The 11,672-nt window shown below is 43.9% G+C and overlaps 1 protein-coding gene across 1 annotated transcript in view; it reads left to right on the top strand.

Moving 5' to 3' along the window:
- Positions 1-11,008: 11,008 nt before the first annotated feature.
- Lipg (lipase G, endothelial type) overlaps positions 11,009-11,672 on the top strand; it is a 27,108-nt gene continuing 26,444 nt past the window's right edge. The window contains exon 1 of the mRNA XM_008851854.3: positions 11,009-11,297. Within this exon, the coding sequence (XP_008850076.1) occupies positions 11,201-11,297 (97 nt within the window). The 5' untranslated portion in view covers positions 11,009-11,200. The remainder of the gene's footprint in view (positions 11,298-11,672) is intronic.

The raw sequence follows: 11,672 nt of genomic DNA on the forward strand, positions 1-11,672 counted from the left end.
TATATATATATATATATAATTCTTATTTTCTCTCTCTTCTCCCTATATTATCTCATTTGTTATGTCATTCTGTAGTATTTATGACATATGAGCTGAGCATGATGGCACATACCTGGAATCCCAGCACTTGGGAGGTGACAGCAGGAGGATCAGGAGTTCAAGGTCATACTTAGCTACATAGCAAGTTCAAGGACAGTCTGGACTACATGAGACCCTGTCTCTAGCCCTTCCTCCCTAAAAATAAAGATTGTTATCATCTATGATGGATCTATCTCCTTCTTTGAAAGGATCTATGAGAGAACACAGACCTGGTCTACTGGCCATACCACCTAGTCTCTTCTTCCCTTCCTCTTTCCTTCCTTCCTTCCTTCCTTCCTTCCTTCCTTCCTTCCTTCCTTCCTTCCTTCCTTCCTTCCCTTTCTCCCCCTTTTCTTTCTTTTTTCCTTCCTTCCTTCTTTCCTTCCTTCCCTCCCTCCCCCTTTTCTTTCTTTTTTCCTTCCTTCCTTCCTTCCTTCCTTCCTTCCTTCCTTCCTTCCTTCCTGTCTTTTTTTCTGTCTTTTTGAGACAGGGTCTCCCTGTAGCCCCAGCTGTCCTAGAACTCACTATGTAGTCCAGGCTGGCCTTGAACTCTTTCTTTCTTTCTTTCGACACCATGGTCTCTCACATCCCCAGCCTTTTTGTTTCTTTCTTTTCTTTTTAGCTTCACAGCTTGCTTTGGTGATTTTAGACTCATGACCTGCTGTTCCTCTGCCTAATGTCCCTCTGCCTAACACACACTCTCTCTCTCTCTCTTGCATTTCTGACTCTTACAAAGGTTTTACATATTCACCAGGTCAAAAGCTAAATAGAGAGAAATCTGATTGGTCAAGTTAATTTCTGAGGGCAGAGTTGGGACTTCTCACAGGCTTCTGTCAGCACGGGAGTAGCTGTGTTCAACCCTGGTGTCTGGACAGTGATGCCCTCTCTGCTTATGCTGACCCTCCTGTCCTCCACTCAGTGCCCCCTCAAGGATTCTGTTTCTGAAGCTGTGCAAAGTGTTTCCTGAGGACCATCCATGCTGCTGTTTTCCAAGCCAAAACCTCTCTTTTTAGTCTTCAACTTTTACTTTCTTGTACTTTTCTTTCATCTATTGATTTTTTTTTGTTGTTGTTGTTTTTTGTTTTTTGAGACAAGGTCTCCCTGTAGCCCCAGCTGGCCTGGAACTCATTATTGTAGACCAGGCTGGCCTTGAACCCTCAGAAATTTGCCTGCCTCTGCCTCCTGAATGCTGGGATTAAAGGCAGGCACCATCATGCCCAGCCTCATCTACTGAGGTTTGAAAGAAAATGTACTTCTGTGGTTTGAAATCCAAAAGGCTTCAAAAATGTATGAAAGTGAAATAAAAAAAAAGTCTTTCCATTTTTTTCCAGTCACCCAAATTCCTTCCTCAGAGGCAGCCAGTGTTTCTAATTTCTTCCAAGTCTGTCAGAAAATATTCCATAAATTTATAAACATGTACATATATTCTCTTTTTAAAAAAATTTGTGTGTGAATGTATTGCCTACATGTAGGTAGGTGCACCTGTGTTGTGCAGTGCTCAAGGATGTCAGAAGAAGGTATCAGATCCCCTGAAACTGGGGTTACAGATGGTTGTTAGTTGCCATGTGGGTGCTGGAAATCGAACCCAGATCCTCTGCAAAAGTAGCCAGTGCTCTTAACTGCTGAACCATCTTTCCAGCTTTTATTCTTTGCTTCTAAAGAAAAATTTAAACATTATTCTCTACCTTGCTTTTTAATCTAAATTTGTATATTGAAGATTGTATCATTTATTTATTTATTTATTTATTTAGTTAGCTTTTTGGTCTTTTTGAGACAGGCTCTCCCTGTATCCCCAGGTGGCCTGACACTGCTATGCAGTTTTATAGTGTGTAAATTTAATTAAATTGACACGTTGGCTAAACAGATGCTTTTATGTGAGATCATAGTTTATATGATACAATGAAACAGCTTAACAGTGAGTGCTCTTCAGCGAAAAAAGGTGTCATGACCTCAGGAGCCCTCCCATCTGAGGGAGTTGGAGCACTATTGTCATCTGTCTGCTTAGAGATAGGAGCACTGTTAGAAGCAAGCTCTTGTCTTTCTTGGGCTGGCTTTTCCAAGGAGTGGCTGCTGAGATGTCACCATCATGTTCTGGGATAAATATTACATGTCTTTTATTGGAATTGCCTGCCCTTCCAGCTTTAATATTTAGATTCTCTCTAGAGTATTGCTTTATTTTTATTTTTACATTTTGATTATTCATTTTTATGCTTACACATAGTGAAAAGTTCAAGTTGTATAAGAAAGCATAGAATGATGAAGTTTTCCTCTAAATCATTGGTTCTTAAGGGAAGTGCAGTCTCCTAGGGATAATTTGGAAAGGTCTGGGGTTTGATTAATCCAGTTGGGTATATGGAAATTTAGGATCAGTAAAAAAAATGTTTATTTTTCCACAAAAGTAAAACAAAACAAAATAAAACAAAAATGCTAGGTATAGTGGTATCAACCTATAATTTCAGCTAGGGCAGAAGGATCACTTGAAGCCAGGAGTTTGAGGCTAGTGTGGTATATAAAGACCCTGTCTAAAGAAAGGAACTTACCTGCATCCACCGAAATAGTTTAATCCTGGTGGATATAAGAGAAAAAAATCAACTTACTCTGACATTATTTTAGAAGATCAACACTGTAAAGAGCCATGCAGATTGTATATTGTCCAAGCTAAGGGCTGCAACTCACAGTAGGGAAACAATAGAGTTCCATATTTATGATGCCATTTTTCTGAGAGAGGGTAGTGAATCTTGTTCTACCACAGCACAGTCTGATAGCTCTTGCAAAAAACGAAGGTAAAAAATCATGAGGAAGAAGTCATTTTTCTAATTGGATGAAGGTGACATAATGAATATAAAAGACAATGTCTTTTTGAAAAGAGTTGGTAGTTGTTTGAAAATAAAAAAGACGAGTTCTTATATGTTGCTGATATTTTGTGGCAGTTTTCAATTGTCTTTAGACTTTGTTTAAAGTATTCTAAAAATTATTGTGTAGTTAAATATATTATTCTGTTCATCCCTGGTTATGTTCTATTTGGAGACTTTTGTATATTAAATACAATCATCCTTATTATTGATTTTTTTTTAAAGACAGAGTCTGGATGCATGGTCCAGGTTAGCCTTGTGCTTGCTATCCTTTTGACTCTGCTTTCTGAAGGCTGAGATTACAGGCATGCATGATCTTTATGGTTGGTCCTGTTTTTTTTTTTTTTTTTCTCCCAGTACTGGAATTGAATCCAGGGTTTCATGCATATTAGTCAATGGCTCTACCACTGAGATGCATTCCTAGTGAATTATTTTTAGTTCTTTTCAATCACTTTTTGATTGATTTTTGTCTTTCTTGGAGTGTAAATGTGGTAATCACTTTAATAGATTTCTTTGTATTGATCTAGGCTTACTTCCATGTCTGAACTGAATCTAGATATCATTTTTTAAAATATTTTTAAAATTTTTATTTATTTCTATTTTATGTGTATGAGTGTTTTGCCTGCATATATGTAGGTGTACCAGCTTATGTGCAATGCCCAAGGAGGCCAGAAGAGGGCACTGGATACCTTGGAACTGGAATTACAACCCATATTAGCTGCGTGTGGTTGCTGGGAACCAAAGTTAGGTCCTCTGTGACAGCATCCAGTGCTCTGAACCACTGAGCCATCTCTCCCAACCCTGGGGGATTGCAACTTTAAATATGGTGGTCAAGAAGCCTCAGGGACAGTGGCAAAGACCTGAGGGTGTGAGCCATATAAATATCTGAGAGATCAGTAGTCTCTTGTGGGAGCATGCCCAGAATAGGAAAGTCAAGATGAAAGGGGGAGAGCAGTACCAACTCATGTCACAGAGGCAAGGAGGCTTTGCTGAGCCAGAGGCTCACCTTCAGTACGAATGGGTTAAGGAGTCATTGAAAGCTATAGTTTATTACAGGTGAAAAACACTGGGTGATTAGACATGGTACAAACAGTGGAGATATTCAGAGGTGATTAGATTCTGGGTGAGTCTTGAAGGTGGGGTTTCCTAATTTAATTTATGTTGCTCTGATAAAATACTCTGACAAAAAAATCAATTTGGAGGATAAAGGGTTTATTTTAGCTAATAATTCTAAGTCACAGCCCACCATTGTTGTGAAGTCGAGGCAGTTAGCCACATTCATATTCAAGAGCAGAGGGAGAATAAATGCATACTGATCAGCTCACCTTCTCTGTTCTTTTTGTTTGTTTGTTTGGTTTTTGTTTGTTTTTGTTTTTGTTTTTTTGGTCTTTTTGAGACAGGGTCTCCCTGTAGCCCCAGCTAGCCTGGAACTCACTATGTTGACGAAGCTGGCCTCAAAATCACAGAGACCCACCTGCCTCTGCCTCCCGAGTGCTGGGATTAAAGGTGTACGCCACGACACCTGGCATACTTTCTCTATTCTTAAACAGCCCAAGAACCAAACCGAAGGATTGATGCCACCTAGAGAGGGTGAGTCTTCTTATATCAATTAACATAATCAAGGCCCCTGTACCCCCTCTCCTGTCCACCCTAAACATGCCCACAGACCAACCTGATCTAGACAATTCCTCACTGAGACCATCTTTCCATATGATTCTAGACTGTGTCAAGTTGACAATGAAAACTAACCATCAGAAGGAGCTTCTGGGATTTATTTGGGATGTGGCATAAGAAAAAAAAGCCAAATGTAATTCTAGTTATTGGTCAGAATGACTGACAGGATTAGTTTGCCATTTATTGAGATTGAGAAGACTGAGGCAGGAATAGATTTGGGGCAACAATCAGAGTTTTGGTTTCTAACACAGTACGTTTGCGATGTCTTTTGGGTGACTAAGCTGGTAAGGTGTGTGATTTTTCCTGGGGAGATGTAAATAAACATCTCTCCATCCCAGATACGGTATGAATGAGAGACCAAATAAATGATTACACTCAAGTTTAGTGAACTAGTGAGTTTACTGGGGTTACTTACAGGAGCGTAGGTGACTGGTTCCTTATAGAAACATGGGTGACCAATGTAGCTGCATCACCACCAACAACAAAAAAAGCCACCCTAGTATGGATGACAGCTCACAAAAGCCGCATCCCTGGAGATTCCTGCTTGACTAGCACGCAGCTGAGTGCATAGAAAAGTCTCCTTTCCCCAGCCATTGTGAACAGGTTTTTTCTTTTCTTTTTTTTCTTTCTTTCTTTCTTTTTTTTTTTTTAGAAGAAGCATTTCATTACAGCTTTAACATATTCAGTAACACACTCCAGGGCAAGAGTACATCTCTTTCACAAGTGGCTTTAAGTTTCTAGGTTCACAGTTGAATTAATACAGTTATACAATACTGAACTCAGTATAAGCCTTGTAAGACATAAAATTGAATGAGTTTTTAAACTTTACAAAAGCTCTCCATTTCATTTTAGAATATATTGTTCCTTACAGAAAGACCCATTGTTTTTGCTAACACTGAGATGTTGGCGCATGCATCTCTAATCTGTATTATTTTTTGTCTTTTTGAGATAGGGTCTCCCTGTAGCCCCAGCTAGCCTTGAACTCACAGAGATCCACCTGCCTCTGCCTCCCCAGTGCTGAGATTAAAGGCATGTGCCACCATTCCCGGCTGTGAACTGCTTTTTAAAATAAATTTTTTTAAGAAATTATTTTTATTTTGGCTGGGCGTGGTGGTGCATGCCTTTAATCCCAGCACTCGGGAGGCAGAGGCAGGTGGATCTCTGTGAGTTCGAGGACAGCCAGGTCTCCATGGTGAATCCAGAACAGCTGCAGCTACAGGGAGACACTGTCTCAAAAAGATAAAAAAAAAATATTTTTATTTTATGTGTACAAGTGTACTGCCTGCAAGTACGCAAGTGCACCTGTGCTGTGCAATGCCTGAAAAGGTCAGAAGAGGGCATTGGGTCTCCTGGAATTGGAGTTATGGACTGTTATGGAAGGATGTTAGCCCCCTTGTGGGTGCTGAGGATCAAACTCCAGTCCTGTACAAGAACAGCCAGTGCTCTTAACGCTGAGCCATCTTTCCAGCCCCCAGAACTGCTTTTATAACCTTGGGAGGGACCTTGTGACACTTGTAATTTTCTGAACTTAAGTTTCATTACCTTCCTCATCTTATGAACCTTCCTTCTCCTTCTAGGAGGGAATGTTTCAGTTAAAAAAAAATGTTTACACAATAAGAAGTCTAGCGCCCAGAGAGGGGGTTCAGGCAGAGGAATAACAATGTACCACTGGCTTTGAAATCATGAAAGCAAACAGATTGTCAACGGAGTCATTTGAGGTAAACAAAAAAGTTAGAAGGATTGATCCCTTGGGCACTCCACCTATGGGGAGTTAGTCATCAGAGGAGACTAAGAGGTACTCAGGAGGGAGGAGGGAAAATAGAAGGTGAGAGCCGAGGGTTGACATGGGTTGGTAGAGGCCATTGGTGGTTTGATGGCAGGAAGCACTTGTGGTGAGGTCGTGGGGGCCAAGTCAGAGCTCAAGAGGTGATACAAGAGGAACTGGATTTGGAGAATATGTTAACCTTTTTTTTTTTGAAATGAGATGAGTTCTCATTTTGACTGGCCTAGAACTCAATATATGGATCAGACTCAATATATGGCTTCAAACTCTTAGAATTCTGCCTGCCTCTGCCTCCCAAGTCCTGGAATTAAAGGTATCTGTCACCTCACCCAACCTCTTTTTTGAGTCAGTATCTTGATTTATAGCTTAAGTTGGCTTGGAATTTACAATCTTTCTGCCTTTGCCTCCAGAGTGCTGGGATGACACTCAACATCATAGGTAACTCTTTTTGAGACAGGGTCTCCCTGAAGCCCAGCTAGCTTGGATCTCACTATGTAGAGGCAGAAGGATCTCAGGAGACCAGCCTGATCTACATAGTGAGGTCCAGGGAAGGGCGTGTGGTGAGGGCGTGTGGGCCAAGTCAGAGCTCAAGAGGTGATACAAAAGGGAATGGGTTTTGGGAAAATGTTAACCTTTTTTTTTTTTTGAAATGAGATGAGTTCTCATTTTGACTGGCCTAGAACTCAATATATGGATCAGACTCAATATATGGCTTCAAACTCTTAGAATTCTGCCTGCCTCTGCCTCCCAAGTCCTGGAATTAAAGGTATCTGTCACCTCACCCAACCTCTTTTTTGAGTCAGTATCTTGATTTATAGCTTAAGTTGGCTTGGAATTTACAATCTTTCTGCCTTTGCCTCCAGAGTGCTGGGATGACACTCAACATCATAGGTAACTCTTTTTGAGACAGGGTCTCCCTGAAGCCCAGCTAGCTTGGATCTCACTATGTAGAGGCAGAAGGATCTCAGGAGACCAGCCTGATCTACATAGTGAGGTCCAGGCCAGCCAGGACTACAAAGAGACCCTGTTTCAAAAGGAAAAAAAAAAAAAAAAAAAAGATTTTTCTTGTAAAGGACAGCAGAGAAAGAAGGTGAATCTGGAATGGAAAGTGGAATCAATAAGCAGTTTTTGTTTTTGCTGGATGGAGAATTGGATCACGAATCCTTTAACTCCTCTCTTGTTCTCCTTCCTCCTCTCCTTCTTCCTTTGTCTCTCCCCGAATTCAGGCCATACTCCATGCAGCCTCTGTCCAGGCAGAGTTGAAAAGGGAAGTCTGCTGTGGCCTTGCAGACTCCCTCCCCCATGCAACTTCCAGCAAGCCCAGGCCTCCTGGTACCCAGGCCTAAGATAACCTTGAATTACAACTTTACTTTCATCTACTGGCTTCCCGTCTTGTGAATTCATAGGCTAGGTCACATGGTGTGGAACAAAAAACAAAACAAAACAAAATTCTTTGAGAGTCAGGAACTCTGTTCTTGGGAATTAAAGGGCCAGTCTGTCAGTCCGTTTCCCTTCATGGCCCAGTCATGCTATTCAGGACATTTATTCCTCCTAATGAAGTTCTTTTTTGGACCTGAAGGCTTGCTCCCAGCTTTAGGAGCTGACTGTGGCTGCCTATGTCCTTAACACTAATTCTGCTAATAGAACTCTTCTAAATTGTAATTAGTCTCAGCTTCCTTTCTACTAACCTTTCTTTAATTTTATATAACAGACTTATAACTTGTTTGCATGTTCATGGAAATGATCCAATAGAGAGGAAGAAACAAAGTGATGTCCTTGTGTAAGAAGGAATGGAATCTGGTATGTGTGTTGCAAGAGCAAGAATGAGAGTGAGAACAAGAGAGCAAGAGAGCGAGAGAGCAAGAGAGAGAGAATGAGAGCAAAAGCATATATAGTTTTTTGGTTCCTCTGGGAACAAGAAAGCAGGCTGAGGACATGGGAACAGATTTGAACATGTGCATGGACATAACAGGGGTGGACTTGTGGATGTTCTCTTCTGATTTTTATTTTTTCAAGAAAATGGAAGTCAGGCTATCATCTGATTGAGGATGAGGGGGGTGTTTGAAGCTTGAGGAGAGAGGTGATAGAAACATAGTTGGAAACTTCTAGCCTTTACTTTGTGAAGGGGAGGGTCAAGTACCAAATTAGCAGAAATGACATTCTCTTGACAGAGCTCTGGCAGCCCATTTCAAATTCTGCAGGCAATAAATAATGCAGGAGGACCCTGTGCCAGGAGTTGGGACATAAGACCTTTCCAGCCATCAAGATCTTCCCAGGTATTACCTTCAGTCACAGTTTTTCCTACCACTTTTCTTCTCTCAACTTTGAGTAAGCCCATGCAATTCTTCTCATTTGTTTCCTATAACACCTAGCACAATGCTAGGTACTTAATATTTGGTGGGGTCATGTTTGTGTGTTTTCTTCTTTTTATGAACCAATGGTGTAATTTTGTCCTAGGTTTTCTAAGGATTCAGGCCCTCCCAGGCCCCCACGATCTTTTCTTTTCCTTTCAAAACAGTGTCTCTCCATGGAGACCTCCCAATCTTGGCTGCAGCACATTGTCTGTGTTTCCAGAGCCTCCTCAGCTGAAAACTTCCTGTGGTTCTGGAAAGTCTGAAGAATGACAATTGATAGTCTGCATTCTAATGCCATGATTATCATTTTATTATTTGCTTTGAAATGTCTCACATTGTACTTTAGCATGGAGACACAGGAGGGCACTCTAACCAACCAGCATTAAAACTTCAATGATTTCATAGCCTTGGAAGATTAAAAAAAATGGATGTTGATTTGGTTGAATCTGGTGTTTTGTTTGTGTTTCAGCAGGCAGGATAAGCAACTTTGCAGGAATACCCAACTCTCCTGGAGTGTCTTACCTGTGACAAAGGTCTTCAAGACACAGCTTCCATATTGTTCAGTTAATGTTACTTGGGATGTTTGTAGTAAACAATTTAGAACAAGGAAGTGAACTGGGGGGAAGTTGCTAGGAACTTCCAGACTTCTCTTACGTTCTTGTCTCTGCTGCCCCCAGCTAAGGTAGAAAACTTTTTTACACAGGTTACCCACTGCCTCAGCTTGCAAAGAGATGGAGACAAGGTTGTCAAGGGCTCATATTTAGAGGACAGTTGTCCAAGGACAATCTAGAGCAGGAGACAGACCCTGTTGTCTTGACTTCTTTCAAAGGTGCAGCCTGTCCAGTGCCTGTTCCCATCTGTCAAGTGCTGATAACAGCTGACCTGTGCCCATATAGTTTGTCAATGGAGATAGACAGAGGGAAGGCGCTGGGAGTAACATTAACCACCTTACAGAGAGCATTCAAAAGATAAAGCCAGCTTGCCTTTGGTCATTAGGTGACAGCACACTGGAGAGACAAAGCGTGCCCCGCTGTCAGAGTAATAAAAAGGGTAAGTCAGGACCTACTCTCCGGTTTCCGCTCAAACTGGAGCACAGACACTAGGGGAGAGGGGCCCGGGGCAGCTTGGGGGATGGTCTCCTTTCCAGGGAGTGGCGAGACGGTCCTGATCCAGGGTGGCGCGGGGCAAAGACTCCCCCTTCTCTGAAGGAGGCTGGCTGGTGATGCGCAGCCCCTCTGGCGGGTTGCAGCTGGCCTAGCGCTCAGGGTCTGCACCAGCTTTGAGGTCAGCCGCTCTGCCGCGGTTCCAGATCCGGTCGCGGGATGCAGACTGCGGATCTCTGATTTGTCTGCTCGCGACTCAAAGCCACGCGATCAAAGGATGAAGAAAAGAGAGGAAAGGGGTGTTTGCTTCCACTCATCGGGTAGTTTCGGCGAGTGGACAGAGGTTGGGCCGCGCACGCGTCTTAGACCCTCGGGACCACCCGGGGCTAGCTGTTCCCTTAGGGAAGGGTGGCCGCTTGTCGCCCCAGTCCTCGGTAGTGGCAGCAAAGCGCCCTATGCGCATTAAGCGCTTTCCTGAGCCACCTCTTTAATTTTCCCAAGATCCCTAAGCGGCGGGGACTGTTTTCCCCTCATACTGCAGAGGAGGGAATGGCCTTGGACAAGTTGGGCGGCTGTTCGGAGTGTTTCAGCTAAGGGTGCAACGAGATCTCTGAGCAGTTTGTGTAAAAAGCAGCCCCAGCCCAGTCCGAAGCGCTACCGGGCTTTTGTCCAATTGTGCTGCTTGCACCTGTTGCGGTTCTACCCGGGCGGGAACAGCCGGAGGGCGCGGAGACCGGGTTGCGCTCCAGCTAGGATACTGCAGGGCTCCCCGGATCTGGTCTCCAGCAGGCGCTTGGCTTCGGGGAAACGTTCCTTTGGGGACTCTAGGGGCGAGTACAGGATCTGGGGGTCTTGGGGCACATATGAGGGGAGTCGTGGCAGCCTGCGGAGCTGGCCAGAGAGATTGCGAATCTACGCGTGTCGGCATCCATGAGGTGGGTGTGTGTGGCACTTTCATTCAAACTTTGGGAAGTTCTTGGGTTGGGCGTCAGCGAAGGTGTGACCAATCAGAGTCCAAAGATGGGAATAAATTATGCAAATAACCATCTGGCGATGGGTCAGATGACTCGGATTCTTTAAAAAAACTACCTTTCCTGGAGCTCGCGGCGTGACAGCGGCGATTCCTCGCTTCCCCGCGGTTCTGGACCAGGGCTGGTTCCCCGCTGCGCCGCAAGCCCCGCGCGGCGGCGGGCGCAGCCAGATCCCTAGTTTCTACCTTCTCCTCCAGCTGTCTAGTCCATCACCTTCTGGCCGGGACCAGGCTGCCCATTTCTGGACTTGAGAGGTTTTGGTGGCATTTTTCATTTTTTCCCTTCTTAAACCTTGTTTCACGGGGAGGGGGCGTGGCAGGGAAGGATGAGAAACTCGGTTCCTTTGCTCTGCTTCTGGAGCGTCTATTGTTGCTTCGCGGCGGGAAGCCACAAGTCCTTGGGTCCCCAGGGGCCCCTGGAAGGTAATGTGCATTTATTTTTATTACTGTCCTCCCCACTTCTTTTTTTGCACTGAGTTCCCTCTGTCCTAAGGACCCTTCTTGAGTGCCTCCTCGATCCTACAAAATCATTTCCCACTGCTCTGTGGCTTTCTTCTCCTCGGCCTTGGAAGCCACATCTGCTACCAAGCCATCCGCAGGCAGCAGGAGAGCAGGGTGAGCGGGCTCGCGCCCTCGCTCTTGCCCCCGCCCCTCTATTATGTGGTTCCTTTAATCAGCGTTGTCCAGCTAGCTGAGTTGCCTCCCAGCAGCGCTCAAACCTTGTCCTGTCTTTGGAGTTGGAGAGGCCAGAAGATCGTTAGAAAGAGCTTCGATTTTGGTGCCCCCCCCCCCCCCTTT

The sequence above is a fragment of the Nannospalax galili genome, unplaced genomic scaffold, assembly GCF_000622305.1.
Source record: "Nannospalax galili isolate Female #2095 unplaced genomic scaffold, S.galili_v1.0 scaffold2552, whole genome shotgun sequence".
NCBI classification, from domain to species: domain Eukaryota; kingdom Metazoa; phylum Chordata; class Mammalia; order Rodentia; family Spalacidae; genus Nannospalax; species Nannospalax galili.